We start from the raw sequence: 20470 nt of genomic DNA on the forward strand, positions 1-20470 counted from the left end.
GATCTGTACAGAAGTCCAGTGTTTAGAAGAACTGGAGGCCTCCTCTACCCCATCTCACAGAAGACAAGGATGACCCTGCACTGACATGACTCTGGGCAAGCCACTTACAGAGCTACAAAGGCCCTGGATTAATTAGAAACTAGGTCTTTTAACGTAACTCCTTGCCCCATCGCAGGCCTAAGCAGACCTCATTGGCTCCCTGCCAAATAGTTCAAGCACCTATTAACCAAGGAAAAGGTAAAGAGCTTGGGTTGTAATGTGCTGGATTTCAGCCCAGCAGTTTCAAATCTCCTAACCCACAAGAGCAGCTTATCTACGTTTGGAGGTCAAAGACTTCAGCAAAGCCCTGTTAACAGGTGCACACTGGCACAAACTCAAATGTTTGACTCTTCTGATTACAGAGATTCCTTATTTTCTTACAAGCAGGGCAAAAAGGGCCACCAAAGCAGTCAGTGACACACTCAGGGCTGGCCTGAGTCTGCTTATGCTAATTTATTTGGCAAAACATGTCACTACAAGTGCTTCCTTAACTCACAGGAGCCAGAACAGAATGCATCCAGTATACAGCTTGGCTACCCTATTCTTCCAAAATGTAAAACCAAGACCTACAGTCCTCCTTGTTTGTAGCTTCTACCTACCATAAGAAACAAATTCTGCCTCAGACACACCACAAAGCAAAGCTCATGAACTACGTCAGGTCTTTCCCAGTGGCTGGGTTGAAGAAAATGGGAATGTTTGTGTCGGACGTGAGGCACCGGGACAGTCTGGAGAGTGGCGATTACTGCTTTCATCCTAGATGGGGACTGGGTGTAATGGGAGCTGCCTTCCCATGCCCAGCCTGAAACCTTGAACCCGGAGTTTCCCCATGTGCCTCCGCCAAGGCAGCTTGAGAGCAGTCCTGCTGTCAGCCAGAGCGTCCCTGCATTAGACCAGTTAAAACATGGGCTCATCTCTCCATTCAATAGGATATTTGTGATGAAATAAAAGTAATGTTTTTAAGTGCATGTCTGCTTTCCAGCATGACCAAACCTAAGCTGTTCCTGTTTAAGAAAAGGAGAAGAGACAACAGTGCAAACTTTTTCATATTCTCTTACTCTCATGTTAGATCTGGGCTGAGATAAATACATTGCTTTGTACATATGCCCTAGATTCCACTGCCAATACTGCCAACAAAAGCTAAATTACAGTGATTTTCCTGTAGTCAGGTTGCTAGTCCAACAAGTTTTGGAAGGAGGGAAATATATTACACACATGCTCCATGTCCCCTCCTAAGCACTGTCAGGCTATAATTTTAGCTTACTCTTATTACTGATCATGCGTAATTGATGTTGAGCCATACTTTAGCCATCATGAAAGTTACATTATCTAAGTTGTTGCATTACTTTCACTAACTCATCTTGTCCAAAGTTTTTAGTATTTCTTGACTGAAAAAGCAGAACAGCAACAAAAGTTCATAAAATGTATACCAACTCATTTATCAAATCCAAACCTTTTCATTTGACTCAAGTAAGTTTCACTCACAGGCTAAAACACATGATTTCAGGAAAAGAAATTGCAGCATAGCTGTTGTAATTTCAGAAACAGTTGCCATTGGCTTGAAGAGCACAACTAATAACATTTAACAAAGGACTTCTCCATCTTTGCTGACTGAAGAAGTAGGACCATTCATAGTGTATAATTGAGCTGTTGAGTTTCCGTTGTTTTGAATATGACCTACCTTTTTTCCTCTTTACTCTTTACCAGGCTGAAGCTGGTATCTGTTCATCAAAATCCTTCTGTTTTGAATCAACGTACCTGCATCTATGCAAATCCAAGAGGGGAAATGCTCACAACACAGTTCACATTCCTGATAGCTGAAACATTCCCGTGGAACATCTCTGCCATGTTCGTGTTTTACAGATATTTCTCTGAAGTCAACTTCTACAGGTTTTCACACAGAAAATTTTCATCAGCCTCATTTTCTTCAGCTTCAGCAGCAAAACGTTATCATCAGCACGCAAGAGGCAAGAAGCTTGCAAAGTGACACCTTAAAGAAAAAAACTTGATAAAAAGTTTATCTTGGTATGGTTTGAAAATTTTCCACTTCAGCAGCTTCCTGCATTCTTTTCCATTGATTTTCTTCAAATCAGCCTTTCTTTATTTTTAAAAAAAGAACAAGTATTGGCCCTTCTTTTAGCTCTGATTCATAATAACTGAAGATTTCAACAACATACCACAGCAAATCATATTCTGCTGATCTTACGGAAGGAAAAAGACCAGTTAGATGAAACCTTCTCATTCATTCATTGCTGCAAGTCCCTGCCTCTAACCGATCTTCTCTTCAGGACAGGGGGAGCAGCTTTGCTTCGGTGGTAAGATTGCTTGAGAGTTTTGATGGGAAAAAGGCCTCTCCTTGATGTTTGTACTTTTATGCTGCGAGACATAAAACAACTATGAAATTCAGCATCCATTGAATTCCATCTGTGCAGACAGGGAGGCATTTCCCTGTTCTGGAATTGGGGTTTGCAATATTGTTTACAAAGATGGCAACCCCCCCATCTTTCATTTGCAAAATGCTCCACAGATGCAGATGAAAGCCATGAAGGAGACTCAGCAGTCGCTTTTGTATCTTAAGACGGCCAAATGAAAATAAGCAGCTTGTTGATTTAAAGGAGCATTGTGAGAACTCCTCTGCAGTAGCACAATGCATTTTACCTCCTGGACAACTGCAGAAAATATACAAATCTCTTGTTTAATGCTGGATTTCTATATCTAGATATCTGCTGGTTCCCATTTCCCATAAGCATAGGGTAACATTGAGGATAACACAAATTTCTCTCTACCATTGTAACAGAAAACAGCAGTCAAAAAGAGGGCAGCACAGAAAGGTGTAATCAGCAGTTGTCTTTTGAGGTTGGCATATCCAATCATGTTTTAATAATATAATCATATCCAATTATGTTTTAATTCTTTTTTTTAATTTTAAAATTCTATTATTTCCACAGAGATTGCAAATCCAAAGAGTTGGAGAGGAACAGACCAGATCCAAATAACTTCTTACACGCACAAGGATCAGAGGATGCTGCAATCCCAGAATGCGTTTAGAAGACTCAAGAGCTGGGGAAGATTTCTGCTACCTGGGGATTGTGCCTGGGATTAGGCACTGAGGGACAGCATTTGGAAAGGACATTGCCCAAAAGGCACAAACCAACACCGGCATAAAGGAACCTCACTGGTCTGGACAAACTCCAAATCATTGCAGCCCATGCAAAAACCAAGCCAAGTGTACCAGATTAAAAATAAGAGAGTACTTTGAATTAATTCTCAACAATTACAATTAGGATTCATACCTTCCCTTGGAAGTTGACATTTGGAATTTACACTTATCCCTCAACTTTTTCTGTGGAAATAGTGAAAACCACCAAAATAAAACTCAGGAATCAACCCAGATCCAATCTGTACTCCAACTTGGCACATCCTAAACCCTGGGGGGTGGGAGAGGGAAGCAGGACTTTTTCTTGTTCAGATAGAAATACGCCAGAGCATACAACCTAGCAACCTGAAGATTGTTCTGCTTGTAGAAGTCTAATACACCATTGAGTAACCAGAAGCAACCTACTGCTTGCTTTCATGAATGGTCACAATGTTCTGGAGGTACCACAAGTGCAATTCACTGTTCTGCCACACCAGGGGGGATGTTTAGTACTGATCTCCAGACTGGGTAGTACATCAAGTGGCAAGTGGAAGAGAACGGGAGCATATAAAATGCTAATCCACTGCAGAAATTACTCTTTTCTTTCAGTCTGCATTTAAAAAATATTAGACTAGTAAATTTTTTCCCCTTCTTTTGAGGGAAAGCTGGTAATGAGCCAATTAACTACTTGCAGAAGGATTAACTGTTTTGAGATGATGAGGTTCTTTGTGCAAACAGCCACCATTTATAATAAAGAGCAATTTCAGGACACACCTGTAGGACTTCAGCAGGTACAGACATCAGTTTAAGTAGCTCAGTTGCCATAGTACAGCCCATAAAATACCCATGTATTTAGCTGGCCATTGATATAGTGATTATTGATTGCTATCAACAAGAGCAGAGATCTCACTCCATCAGTGCACCAGCACTGCCCCTCATTCCTATACATCTGACTTTTAATCTGCTGTATCCACATCTGCACCATCCATCCTCCTCTCCAGCAGGAGCACAGCACTGGGTGAGGAGGAGAAGGGAAAGGGAAACCAGCTGTCAGCATCATTTCTGTAGCCATTTAAGTCCTGGCTATTTGTTAAAACAAGGACTAGTCCAATCTCTTTGTGCAAAACACTCCAGGAAAAGCAAAGCGTTATTATCTGAAGGCAGAACTTAACCTTTGAACAGTGTGCCAGTTTTCTTTTTAACCATGAACATAGGACTACATAGACCCATCTCTCTATCTCCCATAGCTTGGTGACTAGCTATGAATGTTGTATCTTGATCAAAAGGATAAGGACAGCTAAGCAGATTCCCAATCACAGAATCATAGAATAGTTTGAGTTGGAAGGGACGTTTAAAGGTCATCTAGTCCAACCCACCTGCAATGAGCAGGGACATCTTCAACTAGAGCAGGTTGCTCAGAGCCCCGTCTGACCTGACCTGGAATGGTTCCAGGGATGGGGCATCTACCACCTCTCTGAGCAACCTGTGCCAGTGGTTCACCACCCTCGTCGTGAAAAATTTCTTCCTTGTATCTAGTCTAAATCCACCCTCTTTTAGTTTAAAACCATTACCCCTTGTCCTATCGCTACAGGCTCTGCTCAAAAGTCTGTCCTCATCTTTCTTATAAGCCCCCTTTAAGTACTGGAAGGCTGCTATAAGGTTCCTAAGGAACCTAAGCATGCTAAAGAGGGAAACAGATGACCTTTCTTCAAATGACACAAACAAAGTCTCATATCTGGTTCTCTATACCCAGGTATAGACGCTGGATGCACCCAAATTGTCAGTGAGCCAAGCTACGTGGTGTGACCAGGCAGTCCTCAGCAGTTAAGACTCAATCCCATGCACAGAAGACGAGCTCAGATCGAGTTATCTAGCAAAGATCGAGTTGCTGGTTTAGCAGAACTAGCAGAATTTTGAATAAAAGATGAGATCCACGCTTCTTTTTTTAAGAGAAGAGTCTCTATTAGTAGCAAATGCATAAAGCAAAGCTCTCATGTTTGCTAGAAAAGAGATTTTAACTGATAAAAAAATCTGAAGTTACTAAACTTGTCACAGTATTCCCCATGAATTTCTCAATAACCGAGAAGTGGACTGGCTAGAAGCAGACAGGCTAGGCAGCTACTCTGCCATTGTTAAAATAATTGGGATGTCTCAAGATTCTCAATTAAGATAACAAACAAACTCTTGTGGTCTGATCTTGTTGAAATATTTTGGATAGTCTCTGTTTCTGACAGTCCAAGGAATTCTATTATTTTGTTTGACAAAAGAGGCAAAAACAGTAGATCTGCATGATGAATCCCCACATAATCACCCTCCAAGTCAGATCAAAGAGGAGCTCTGTCTCAGACTGCAATTTTCATCCCCTGCTTCTTATTTATTGGGAGATGGATTTGCCAGACACAACATTTTCCGGAAGGGAAAGTAAGATCCAGAATCTAAAATACTAGGAATGCCACCTCCCCCTAACCATACATACTAACCTCAACCTTATCAAAGCAGTCGAGAAAATCTGAGGGTGCCGCACTGCATTGGTTCAAATTAAACAAGCCAAGCAAAAGATTTTTTAAATTTTATTTATGAGATGTGAAAAAGTTTCCTTCTACTCTCCAAACCATAGTGCTAAATACCAAAGACACTGTGAAAGGGGCGCCTCTATTATTCAAAGAATATTTGTGTGCTTTTGGTAGATTAATTGCATTTAACATTTTGGTTAAACACACAAACAAGCACAGCTTTTTGTTGTTGCTTCAAATGAAGCCAGAAAGAGAACAAAAGGCATTCAGCTGAACCAATTTAGGTTTATAAACATATTAATTTTAAGAGCGCTATGTGTACACTTAAAATGAATCTAAAGCAGTCAACCTTTGCTGTACGATGCCCAGTTTCACTGTATCCAAAAGAATCCATAAATCCAGATGCAAGTTGTCACAGACACTTCTTTGGAGAGCTCGCAAAGTTAAAAGTCAATGTTTCCTATTAATTAATAATTGTTTTCAGCTGTTTTGGCAAGTGATTAAAACAAAGTGTCTGCCTTTAATGTTACAATGTAAAAGTTTTCTTCTTCAGAGGCTGAAGCGCCAAGCGGGAATTACCTCATTTGCAGGAAGGTGTCATACTTGATTGCTCGGAACATTTGTAAGCAAATAAGATGAACAGATATTGTACCTGCTGGTGCAACGATTTCCATACCGCGTCCATTAAAACGTCCCACCGAGCAGTTTCATAGGAACATCAGCTGAGATAATTAAAACAATACTTCTCATGTTAATGGAGTACCATGCTATGAAAGACTCGTCCCCCGAAGAAACCGTACGGGCTGTGCATCATTCAGCAAACCGTGCCGTCTTACGAACTCAATCACACATCCTTTAAACTTGGCACTGCAAAGCATGAAGCACCTGCCTCTTCTGAGCTCCAAACCAGCGCCAAGATATTATTGACAGGCTCGCCCGGTGTATCAGCAGATGGTTCAACATCACCACAGTTCTGACAAGCGCCTGCTCCGCAGCAGGATTAAACTCGGCTTTGAGAAGGACCTTCCACCATAAGTAGCCTTCTAAGCATCGTCTTTAATTCCCAGAATTCTGCCAATTCATTCTCCCAGTAAAACTGACGTAACAGTTCTGCTGGAAGCCGAATTTCCTTATCCCTGCAGAGGACAGATAGCAGATTTCATGGCACAAGCTGAGAAACTCTGCTTGCAAAATGGGAGGTACTGACATAAACATAAGCAGCAGTAAGATCCCTAGTTATCTTCCCACCCTCCTGAGCACCGGACAACTCATTGAGAAACTTTTTTCTTCTGCTGCATCGAACATCTTGTGAAGTGATGACAAGTGCAGGATTTGAGCTCCTCCTTTTCTAGTACATCATGGGAGTTGCTGCTAGCTCCTCATAGCTCTTGGCTTCTGCCTCTAGTTTTAAGAACTTTTAAGATGTTCTTCACTTGTTGAGGTAGGATTTTTGGGGGACTAAATAGCACACTTTATCTCTGCAAAGCAATGAATCCAGATAAAGCTCCAGACTGTGCTGAGCAAGCAACAATGTGGCTGTGCTCAGGAAGCGAAGAGGCCGGGGATGCATTAGTGACAGAATTCAGAAGAACCAGACTCAGATTTAGGTCAGCTCTTATTTTGGGGAAGGACATCTTCCCACCAGTACAACACCAGTACAATACATGAGCCAAATGGCAGAGGGATGCTCCAGCACCCCAGGCAAACAGTGATCCACCAAAACACTGACCAGAAAGACAGCACAAGCGGTAGCGTTCTCTTGTTCCTGTGATTCTATCTGAATGGCAAAGGAAATTCAAATATTTCATACGAAATTTCCAGCCACACCATTCACACTTAATCGTATCTCATTGCACACTGAAATTAAATAAAAATCCCAGCCACTGATTAACTTCAAATAATTAGCACCAATGCTAGTCAGTGAAAAGTTCCTTATCCTAAGGTTACTTCAAATCCCCAAAAGCCCTGTTTGATATAAATAACAAAATCACTCCGAAGAAATCCTGCAGGTAAAGATAAACACTCAGATTCATTACTATCAGGTCAAGATGCACGTGTGGTTACAGAGCACCCGGCAAATCCACAGTAATTATTCATTCTCACATTCTCCCCCCCCGGCCAACACCAGAGAAAGCACCCTGCTGCTCGCAGAGACACCAGCAACCTATTTACCCTGGGACAACAGGAGGTAAAAGTTCCCTATCTCGGGGCAGCTCTGAAAAGCTCACGCCCTTGTTTATTATGTAGCAACTGCGGCACATGCCCATACGTTAAGATGTTAAGGATCTTCTCCTTTATCGATGGTATCCACATTCATTTCATCGTAGCGCCTCACATTAGGATCAAAGCAGAACACCTAAAGATGTTACAGTTCATTTCAAGCAAATGTTATATTAAAGATGAAGAACGCATTTTTATCCCATCAGACAATACCTTGCAGCAAAGATCTACTTGCTGATGTTGCACACTCGATGCCTTTGATTATTTCAGCATCTTCTAATGATGAATAAACTCCCTTTAAAAAAGAAACATTTTTTTTTTTTTGTCTTGAATTCGCAAGCCTCCTGATACCATCAAATGGTGTTTTGGAATAGGAGCCACATGTGGTTTTGAAGCACTGTTAATTGCCTGCAGTGACACAAGCAAGGATGGACTTGGGTGCGGGCAGGGGGAGGGGAGTTGTGCAATAGGCCTCTTCCATACGCCATCACACAATCTCGATTAGGTTTGCTTTCTGAAAGATTACAGAAATCCAATTACACAGAGACAGCAAAACAAGCGTGAATGAAGGTAGGTAACAGCCATTGTGGATACTTCCATTTACCTGAGAGCCAGTTTTTAAAGAGAATTTAATTTACACCTTGTGTCACCTCGCTGGAAGCTTGCGTGGTTACCCCAGATCAAGTCGCTGTTAGAGGTGTGGCTCAAAAACTTGAGAGACCTAAATTTCAGAGCCCCCTGAAATGATAGCTAAAGAATTCATCATTACACCCAGTAGCTGTAGTTCACCTGCTTCGTCGTTCAAAGCATGCAATGAAAAAGGAAGGGCTGCATTATGGAAAATTGTGGCATCTAGTTTGGGGAGGGAGGGAACACTGCAAGCAGGTAGGCTTCAGAGAACTGAAATACTTTTCCCCATGCTCCCAAAAGACACCAAACTAAACATCATTTATGGAGGCCAGAGTGGATACAACTCCTGCCGTGCTTCCCCAAGGAAGCCAATTGCAGCAGAACCCTTGAATGCATTCACGTTTCAGTAAGAGATAAAATAAAGACCAAGTAGTTCCTCTTATTGGCATATTAAGAAACACACACAATATATTTCAAGGAAATTGTAAGCTGACCCCTTAGGATCGTGCCCTCTTACCGTTGAAATAATTGAATGCACAACCAGAAGCAGGACATCACTAATTTCACTAACAACTGACATTATAATTTCTTAGTGAAGGACATTTGAGCAATAATTTTTTTTTTTTTTTAAATTACCATTATGGCTATTGTTCTAGTGATTTCCTAAACAGCTGTCAAGTATAAATTTCTATACAATAAACCAAAACTGGGCGGTTTCCATAAGGGAGCAGATCCCCCAAATTGGTGGAGAAACCGCCTGGGTGGTCCAGCAAAAACACGTCTCAGCAGAAAGGTGCAAGTCTTTGTGTGTCTTCCCGTTGGAAGGTGTCAAGATGTGAAGTGCAGAAATGCTGTTGATTAAAAGTGACACGTCCTCTTTCTAGTGCCTGTACAGCTTGATTATGAGTATCGACATATTTTTCTACAACTAAACCCAATATAATGGAATCTTATTCTGAGTAGAAAATGAAACAGAAAAGGCTTGTGACCAAAACGGGGTTTGGTATTTATTACACACATTGAAAACGTATTCTGCTGTTCTGTATGAAACATTCATAACAGTACAAAGTAAAACTTCAGAACCATGAAACAGTAATTTTCATGACGCAAAGGTCCTCGAGTGACTCCTTCATTCCCTGAATAAAAAAGCAATGCCGATGATTCAGTTTTCCACAACACAACATATTAAAGCAGTAACAAGAAGGGCCTGTGCAAACCGTGTCACCATTTTGTGCAGGGCCTCCCGATTCCTTGCAGCTGAAGGAGGCCCAGGCCTAGGATCTGCTGCAGAGGAGGAAGCTCTGAAACAATTTTTGTAAATAAAGGCTTTCTTAAGCAACGTGCTGAAACAACAACGTGAAATACACCCTCCCAAGCGTACTGCTCGCTCCAGGGAGAAGGCAGCTACGGCAGACGGTGACACCAGCGGTGCCAGACGAAGGTGAAAGCCAGTACACCACCACGTTCATGGAAAGGACAGAAAGGAAAGCGCACAGTAGGAGCTGTAAGGTGATGAGTGAACGAGAAACCTGGGTGAGATCAAGAATCCAGCTCTGTCATTTCACTCCCCACGAAGTATTTTTCTCTCGAGCTTCACCTTCGCTGCTTTTTTTTTTCCCCCTCTCCCCTCCTCCGCACCTTTCTCTCACTGTTTTCCTACAAGGCTACCCAGTTTGTGGTAACAGCCATCAGAAACGAACTCATGCCTCAGATGTTGAAGGAGAAGCTGTGCGAAACGGGTCACGGGGTGCTCCAGAGATCGGGGTTTTAGTCACGCTCCCCGTACGGTTACCGATAGCAAGCCCGCAAGGGAGGGACGGGCGCTGGAGCGCGAGGGGCAGGTCCAACCTCATCTCTAGTCAGCTGAGGTCAGGGATTAGCTAAAACAAAAAAAGAGAAGCTGCAAATTAAAGAAGAGTTGGCAAGTAAGGGACAGAACTCGTACGATAAAATCGTTGCAGTGGAAATAGCGAACAAGCCGTGTAACTTCCTGCGTCATGCCGGCGCTTCGGGGCTCGAGGGCCACTCCCACGGCCTGGTCTCTGCCTCCCCTTTGCCTTCTACAGACTCGGATCAACTTTAAAATGAAGGAAGACCAGCTTACTTCACTGATTTTTGAACTGTGGACAAAATCCAGTGAGGGCATGTGTGCATGTGACTGATGGAAATCAAACCTCTGAAGTGCAGATTATTTTAATTATAGCTGGAAGAGCATGTAGGGTGCAAGTTTCAGCCAGAGAGTTTCCATTTTCATCTTTAATTGTGTGGCGATGAAAATACTCCCGAGTGCCTCTGCCTAGCCGAAAGAGCTACAAATTCTCTTTTCTATGGCAGGGACTTACTGACCCTAAGAACAAAATCTCAGTTTACACAAGGAGAAATTATATACATATCTGTGTGAAATAAGGCATCACCAGCTTTCGCATTGCACTCTCTCCACATGCCTTTCACTGCAAGGTACCTGCTGAAGGGAGAGGTTTAGTGAACTGTGCTATTGGGGTTTTTTTTCCCCCGCCCCCAACAGCCCAGTTTTCTTTGAAAGAGGACCTACCTTCTAGTAGCTTTTAAGATGTGCGTGTGAACTTGCAAAACACATCTGACAAAGTCTAGCAAGCGATCCTCCAAACTCTGGCAGATGCAAACTGTATCATGTATCGGCTTTACCCTTTCCACAGTTACCGTGAACACCAGGACGAGAATACAACGTGTGTTAATAACTAGATCACACATTTGTTCCCACAACGTATTAATTTTATTTTATCTGTTGACCTATATTAGTGAAATGATGCAAGGATTAAGGCATAAACATCTTCAGTGGAAAGTGCTATTTTAACATCTGATGCATTTTGACAGCTTCAAGTGCAGTAAAGTGAAGGTCCTCCAACCTCCAACCCTAACATGGTGTTTGACTGCCTCTCTTTCTACCCTAAGTCTTTTTAATCCATATAAATAGTATTAAAACCACAGGGAAAGCCATACCTTTAAACTTCATATAATTGCTAGTTATTTTATACACATAAAAACCTGAACTACACAAAACTCTTCATGTACCTGTTTGCATAGCTGTATTTAAAGAACACAAAAGAATACAAAACTTCTTTCAATCTATTGTTTAGAGAAACTGTGTTTCATTTCACAGTTAAAAGGATTTAATTACTTGAATTGTGGAGACATGAAAGGCAAGAGAAGGAAAGAAAACATCTCTCTCATTTTAAACTCTTCTTCCGCAAGTTGATTTGATAGTATACCACAAAAGTACAGAAAACTGTAATCTACTTCTGAGCATTTGAAACTTCACGTCTTTTTACCTCTCTCAAGAGATATTACTCAGATTTAGTGTGACATTTTGAAATGTCACCATCCCTGTCTCAAAACCAGAAGTTTTAACACAGAATAGACACCTACGTGCTTTAATTCAGAAATCCATTCTACATGTGATGTGATATTCTAAGAGCCTCTGTGCATACCCTTTCTCATCCTAAGGGGGAAAAAAAAAAAAGAAAAATCACTTCAGGAATCTCTTTCCTGTCCAAATAAACAGGGACTGCGAAAATAAATGGCTAAAGTCACTTTCTAAAAGCCTTATTACTCCAATACAGCCACAAATTTTCAATAAAAAATATTTGGGGGTGGGGGAAATACCTTCCCCTGAAAAACACTTTTGCCATGTCAAGAAAATAACATTATTTTCTCAGTAAAGGCAGAATGATTTTGTTTTTGCTGGAAGGCTGAAGTTGAAAAAAGTGGTAGTACTTGCCAGAGATCCACTCAAACTTCACATTTCATCCATTTGCAGCAGCAGAACAACAGCACCTGTGGGTGCCCTCACGATCACTAACGTAGTTCACTTTCTGGCATAATTTGATAATCATCAATATTAATATTAGATTTACACAAGTATGTAATCAGTTTTAACATCTACATATGGTAGCACATGAATAAATACATTCTACAAGCTACTGCTACATTTGCAAGCAAACCAACATCTAGATTCTTTGGAGAGTTTAAAATCAATACATGTAAAAACATGTAAAGACATTCAATTTGGAAAGTACCTATGAAAGGGATTAATCTATCCTTTTCTTGTCCAGTCCCTTGACTTGGTAAACATCACTGTCAAGCTGAGAAACTTGCTTGAAACATTCTCTAAAGTCAATAGTAATTTTTTATTCCTAGAAGTCTTCTAAGGCTATGCAAATACACTTGTACAGCCAAGATGCAGATTTCCCTAAATATCAAAACTGAAAACACACCAACTATCATTAGTGCCATAAACAAGGAGTTGTCACTCAGACATCATTCACCATATAAGGAAATATAAAAAGCTCATAATTATTATGCAGGATATAAATAATACTGGAAGTGATGATCAAGAGTCTTCATCAGCCGATAGGTATCTGGCTGTCAGAGCAAGACACACAGGAACACAAAACTGAAAGGACTTTCCCAGTCAGTGAGTCCAGCGACTGCTATTGCAGGCAACCAGCTCATCCCTTCTCCTGACTTAACCTTCGTATTGGCCTGCTCCACAGCTCTCAAAACTCTTAGTGGAGAAGCAACTGGGTTTGAAGTAACTCAACAGTTTCCCTTTCCACAAGTTTATTAATGGCTAGTTCATACTGCGTGCCTGATCTGTTCTTCGCACTCCTGCAAGATTTCCCAATCACACCGATAACGCATACCCAGCAGTATTTGCATTTCGTCCACTAAGGCAGCACAGTCCCTGTACCAGCCCGAATCTCTCCTTTCCACACAGGGGCTTTCAGAGATACTCCACGTGAGAACCACTGCCTCTGCAGGCAAACAATTCCTCCCCCTTTTCTGAATTTTCTGTACCTCACGGGAACCCAGGATTACACCTGCTTTAGCAGCATAACACACCATTGTACCAGCTCTACTCATTTCCCAGTAGAAATCCTTCTCCTTAGTCCCTGTGCACACTCTGTATATTCAGTTCAACATCTTTTCCCACTCTCCATACCAAGCCTCCAAGTTCATGTTCTTCCCAGTAGTGGCAATGTCATCTGACTTTTTACCAGTACAAATTTATTTTATTTAGGATGCTGCTCCTCCCCTGCCCCTGCAAAGAATTAATGGAAATTAATTTAAAATTAAAATAACCAATTTCTAGTACTTAATGAAAAAGCATCACCTTGTGTGCTGACTGACAGTGGGCCGAGTGACAGGCAGTGCTGTCAAAGAAATCATTGGAAAATTCACTCTTTCTTCACTGAACATTCAAAAATGGAGGTAGCCATTGCCAAACAACATGAAATACAGTAAAGACAGCAACAAGCTCTGTATTTTGCTCTATTTTAAACTATGATTTATCTTGCTCATGAGATACACTTAAATTATAAACGTAGAGGACTGTGTGTGCATGTATTTGGCACTTTTCCTTATTATTGAAATTAATTTAGTGAGCACTATGTTAGATTCTGACCAACTTAGACCAAATCTGCTTTTTCCAGAAGCTACAGCATTTCAAAGTGAAGAAAAGTATTAATTTAATTAAGCCACAGAGCACCTTCTGTTGCTATTGTTATTCACACACTAAGTCAAAGAAACTACAAAAATGTTATTTAAATCAGGTAAAGCAAAGACGCCACTTCATGTTTGTGATGATGTGCTTTTGTTTAGACACATCACCCAAACAGGTCTTTAAGAAGTTCCTACTTAGTAAGTATTAATTAAATGTTTTTGTCAATCCATGACAAAGATCCTTATTTAGCTGGAAATAAAGACAGACTCAAACTTTGTTTTATTTTTTTAATAAAGCTTAAATAGTTAAAGTAAGAGGAAAGAGTATGTTTTAAAGCCAAGCTATTTCTTTGTTCCATGCTAGGCCTTAAAAGTTGGATTTATTAGCAAATATGGGCCATGAGAAGAGAGCTACATAATTAAAATGCTGGCATAGAATATATTAAAATAGCCAGTGACTTACTCCAGCTTACCTTAAAACAAAGGAAACACTATCTTTACAGTTTTTTAAATGTACTGCCTCTTACCCGATTAATGGAAAAATTATCCCTACAAAATACCTTTCAAAATACCTTTTTTTTTTTTATTAACTATGAAGACTACAAAATATTTGCTTTATCCATTGGCAGGACTTTGAAATTCTCCAGAATATTTAGATGTGTCTGCCTAAGAAAGTTTATAAATGCCAATCCAACACTGTAACAAGAATTCCGAACAGAACTGGAAATTAGAATAACTCAACCAAATCATCCCACTATAAGAATATTGTATTTCAGTTCTGCATAAACACAGATCAGCATGGTTTGTTTTGTTTTAAAAATTCTTCATGACCCACAGAATACAGCATAGGTTTACTTCACTCTTACCTTTTCCCTTCCATTTCCTTAATGCTATTTCCTCATTTACATGTAAAACACTATCTAATTTGTCTACTGACTTTTTCTGCCCTAAGGGCTTTTTTTAGCCCCAATTCTACCCTCACCCAAGGAGATCCTTTCCTTCTTGCTTCTTAAAGAGGTTTTTGTTTGTTTGATTGATTGATTTTAATTTTCTTCTTTTTCAGATACAGGTAAGTACCCTACCATAAAAGGAGCATGGAAATGAGTGGGAACAGCACAGTGAGTTACTGGGACATCTGCAAGCCAAGACTTTGAGTAGGAACTTCAACAGCTGCTATTTTTGAAAGAAAAATGTCATGCTTTCTTTATATTTGATAATATTTGACATATTTGATAATATGTCTACTATGAACATTGTCTTGTGCCACAAACAGCCACAAACTGCAGACAAAGCAATAGAGCACACAGTTGGATGAATTCAGCGTAAGACACAAAAATGGGAGAGTCCTAGTAGCAGCTGCAATGGTAACAAACATTTAGAAACCAAAGCAATCCAATAACCTAAAAATACATCTGCTAAACTAAGGAAAAAATCCGTGCAATGAGATTAGAAGCTTCCAAATTTCAGACCAATTGCTCAGGGACCACAGTCGAAAACTAAACTCAGATGTAAGGAAGTATTAGCTTGGAAAAGCCTCAGCTCTCCAAAATTCAAAATTATTAAAAAGCAATACATCTGTTCATCATTCTACAATTCAACTGTTTTCTAGTCTATAAGAATAAACAGCAGGATACAATCGTTTGCAACATCCGTTTACTTTTTTTTTTTAAACTTTTTAAACTAAATTAAGAAAATATTCTTACAGAAAAAAAAAAAGATGAGCACAAAGAAATGCCATGACAAATCCTGAGACAAATTATCCTACATCATTGCTAGTCTATGAAAACTGGTTTGAATAATGAACATGCTGGAGTATTCAGTGACAGCATACAAATCAAAAGTATTTGTAAATTATTAAGTTGTGCATGTTTTTAAATGACAAAACATGCTCACGGGTTTACTTTAAAATCTCTCACTGCTTGTTATCAAAGTTAAAAGATCATTTGCATACCAATACACATACTGTAAACATGAACTCATTAAGGAAAGATGGGTTTACAGTAATTTGATCTTTTACAAAAAGCTATTGGTAACTGAATCTCTCAGCGTCTAACTTTCTAGAAAATTAAACCAATGTTTCCACTCTCAAAGTTGAAACACTACCGCTTTAGGAAATAGCCCTGTTTATTTGTTAATCAGAAATATAATCAGGTGGCATATTTCCATTTGCTGTTCAGCCGACAGTTTCAGCTTCATTGTATTTTACAAGAAAACAGCAGACTTGCAGAGGTCCTGTAAATTCTTTCATATCGCAACTGATTTAATTACAGCGGTGAAGAAAAGCAGTGGTGATGCAAAATAAGATCAGCCCAATTGCCCTTATCTGATGATAGGATCTCTCTTCCTGTTTGGTTTGCAGCAGTGAGGACTTCTTGTTTTGTTTTGGGTTTTTGTTATTTTTTTTTCTGGTCAGGCTGCCTCTGTCACAACTGACAGAAGCAAGAAGTTGACATGCCCTTATGGTTCCAGCTTGAGAATGATCCTCATACCAATATAGCTGAGTTTCAATCAGTAGGTCGAGGAATGATACTAATGTGGAGAAAATTATCTGGATAGCTCATATGTTCGCTTAGCCACTGTATGGGTGTTTCCAGCATTGGCTCAATTCCATGAATCATCACTTGAGTCTTCTGTTCTCCATCTAATTCAAAGAAAAAGAGAAACCACTAGTATACCATTCAAAGTTCACAGAAAGATTAAACATTTACATATACTTAATTTACAGTAGATTTAATTCGTGTTACAGAGCTCAACATTTAACAGAACAAAAAGCAGGAAATGTTGGTATGGAGAAAGCTGAGATTTCTATCACCTAAAACAGAAACCTGGAGTTAAAATTAATTCCAAGAAAAAATTGGGTTAAAATGAAACTTAATGAAAGTGCCACTCTTCTTTATTAGTTGCAAGTTATTTTTCCTACAGTGATCACAGCTTGGTGTCAACACAGTTAAGGCACATCCATCTCACCCGGCTATAAGCCATATGAATTTTAGACAGATCATGCTTAAGATGTTGAGCTTCCTAAAACATACTAATGAAGTTGTGTTCTTAATACGGTGATCTCCTGAAAGAGCTGGACTATGTCACACATAAATACGTGTAACATCCCTGAAGTAATTTTGTTTTGCTAAGAATAATTTACTTAAGTCTCAAGCAATACTTCAGAGTTACTCAGAAGGCTGAGTTGGCATCAGCTTTTTCTCACTTAGTTTCATCTCTTGGAAAAGCTAAGTTTGCAAATGATTCCCAGTATGACAAGAATATTTTCTAAGAATATTTCAATTCTTTTTATTTATACTTGTCCCGGAGGATGCAAGTACTTTGATCCTTTGATTCAAATGATGGGAACCAGCTAAAGCAACTGACATAACTGTCACAAAATGAACTAAAAAAAAAACAAAAAAAGAAAATTTATTTCAGAGCCTTGAGATGAGAAAAGCATCTGAAATATGCTCCAAATAATGGTTAGGGGAAAAAAAAAAAGTAGGCAGTGACCTTCTACTGTTTTTATACCATATTCTGGCATTCTCACATGGACCTACCACAGTGAGATCCACATTCAGTGCTCAAAAATATTACTGCCTTCTCTAATTGGCATTTTATGCCCCCCTCAACTTGTCTATATTAAAGAAGAAACCACCGTGCTGCCCAAGAGTTGCATGGAAGAGAACAGAACCTGGAAGTGAAGGTACCATTACTGGCTCTTTTATTCAGGTCCCCTAGTTGTAACATAATTCCTGTTTTATAGCAAAGACAAAATCTTACTTGTTTGGTAACCAAAATTATTTGACAGCTGCCTGAAAAAGTTTGTATTATAGCTGGGTATCTATGCCAGCACAGGCTAAATTAGACTAGGAAGAATCATCCTTGAATATGCTGTTGACTTCATGCTAGTAATAATTCTTCCTGCAGAAACAGACAGTTATGTTTGCCTAAAATAGAGCATTATACATTAGTTACGTTACCTACATATGGTATCATATTCTGTACAAATTCTTGATCAAATATATAAAGCTTGATTCTCTAAATGGCATAGTATACACATTATCACACTAAATTAAGCATAAACAATTGCTGGCTTCTGGGTTTATTGCAGACAGGTCAGAAGAATGCAGCATGTCATTTAAAAGTAAACTTCTGGTATTTCCAACCAAAGCAGGTATTTATTTTAACATTACCAGTCAGATTGTCAAAAGTATAAAATCTAAAAGAAAAGATCTCAGAAACCAAGTTTTTACACTGAGAAATTAGGGAACATCTAAATATTTTTAATATTAAATTAACTCCCAATTATATGTATTTAACACTTTCAAATTGAAATCTACCTATGGTACTCCTTAAATTTGCCACAGAGTTAGTGACATGTCTTTATATTTCCTAATATTACTTAATTTTCAGAAATAACTAATTTGCATAGACAGATGGCAGAATGCTGTTTTGGCATTAGTACTGCGCTAGCCACCTATATACAGCTGACTTCTTAGCAAAACCTTGCACAAAAAATAGATTAAAATCTTCAGAACCTCAGTATCATTTTCTTGTCATTGGAGGAAAAGCTTATAAATGATAAACACTTTCTTTGGCTCCTTTACTGTGTGACAGAATATTTTTGGATGTGTATGCACGTGTGTACTAACTTGATGTTTCTTGCTTAAAAATGCAATGCAGTTAATCTGGGTGTCCCCATTCCCTGCTCCCTACCCAACTTTGTCCCTTTCTCATACAAATCTTTTATTCTGTTCCTCAGCAAACTGAGAAAGTCTCCAAGGTCAATGAAGAATTTACAGTTTAATTAAAGTCTAAATCTCTGCATTAGCATTGTTTGTGCTTTAGTATTATCTCTGACAAAGCATCACTTCTTAATTCGTTTTCCCCTTGAGGCTTGACTAAAGAGATCTTATCTACCAATTCTGTATTTACTGTAGCCTTCTTCACAAAATCCATTGTTTTTACTTTAGCATTCTTCCCTCTTTTTGTTACTAGGGACCATAAACTCTCACTTAAGTCACATTTTCCCAAACTTTCCTCAACTTTGATGTTTTCACCAACTTCCCCATTTTGAATCATGTACAGAGTCTCTCTCCTATAGATGGCTCCTCTGCTTTATGTAGCAAAAGTTGTCAACAGCAAATACACTAAAAAAAAAAAATTACTGGAAAGTATTCTTGTTTTCTCAACAGCCATCTAATTTGTATCCACCATTACCACTGTGATCTGGGTTCTGGATGATTTGCTAGCTATCACGAAAGCTTCACCCACCTGGTTCATAGACAGAATAGATTTACATAATATTTTTCCTCCATTACTGTTCATAGTCTTAAGAGTTGTAGCTTATTTTGTATGCATCTTGACACAGCAAGTATTGTCCTCTTCTTTCCCATCCCATATTCTATGACAACAAAAAGTCTTTTTAGACTGACAAAATGCCTCTATAAAAGTGTACAAGTTGAGAAACACAACATATATTTAAATGAGTGGTGTAAGATTTAAATTACTTAATTACAAAGAATATTAAAGCCATGTCACTGGACCAGGCCCATAAAAATTAGGGCAAATAACTCTGCTCATCTGTAGTGCACGGGGTCCAGACTTGATACTATCATTACTGTCAATACCCATTTTACAATATTCAGTAATGTAGCAAAAACCCCTAGGATCTCCTCAAAACCAAGAATTTTCCAGTCACCTCACTGATTTTTTTTTTCCTTTACTCGTTAGCTATTATGTGACCTAAAGATGGTTTCTTTTACTTTGTTGCAAATTATCTCAGGAAGAAGAAGAAGTGCAAATACCAGAAAAATAAAAGCATAGCATTACATGTTTTGTAGGAAGTTTTTATAATGTGTGTACATAGTAACTATTTACTTAAAATCAGAGTATTTTTATATTACTGAAGTGATGCACAAAAAATAAATACTGTTTGGGCATTTACAAAATAAAAAAAAAAAAGCCTCAAAACCAATTAAGTCATCTCCTTCCAGAGTGGTTGTCCCACGATTAAATGATTTTTCTTTGCTTTCCTTGTGGAAATCCAGGAATACAGAAGGCACTATAGCCCCTGAAAGTCACTAGCGGCAAATGATAAGCACAGATCATAAAGCTTTTTGGTAAAACTTAACAATATTCCTTCTCCAGAAGGCAGATAACTATGCTTACATGTTGGGTACTAAGACATTTTTGAGACATTTCAAATAATTTAGACACTAACTCAAAGGCTGCAACACTTAAAGTAGCTACCTGACCCAGCCTAATAAATCATACCACGTCGTCAAGTCAGAAGTTTTGCAACTCTGTACAGAAAATGGAAACAGGCAGCTCTGAAATGAAGGGTTTAAGAAGAGGTCTGCTCCTCTATCATCTATAAGTTCAATTAGTGTTTCTGATCAGGAAACCACCTTGATGCAGCCAAAGAAAGTATTGGCAAAGGACTCTCTTTTGCAGGCAGGCATCTGCT

General features: G+C 39.2%; 1 protein-coding gene across 1 annotated transcript in view; it reads right to left on the reverse strand.

Moving 5' to 3' along the window:
- Window positions 1-16280: 16280 nt before the first annotated feature.
- ATG5 (autophagy related 5) overlaps window positions 16281-20470 on the reverse strand; it is a gene marked incomplete at its 5' end in the record, with an annotated part of 82750 nt that continues 78560 nt past the window's right edge. The window contains one exon of the mRNA XM_081998669.1: window positions 16281-16657. Within this exon, the coding sequence (XP_081854795.1) occupies window positions 16521-16657 (137 nt within the window). The 3' untranslated portion in view covers window positions 16281-16520. The remainder of the gene's footprint in view (window positions 16658-20470) is intronic.

The sequence above is a fragment of the Phaethon aethereus genome, assembly GCF_964289735.1.
Source record: "Phaethon aethereus genome assembly, chromosome: 3".
NCBI classification, from domain to species: Eukaryota; Metazoa; Chordata; class Aves; order Phaethontiformes; family Phaethontidae; genus Phaethon; species Phaethon aethereus.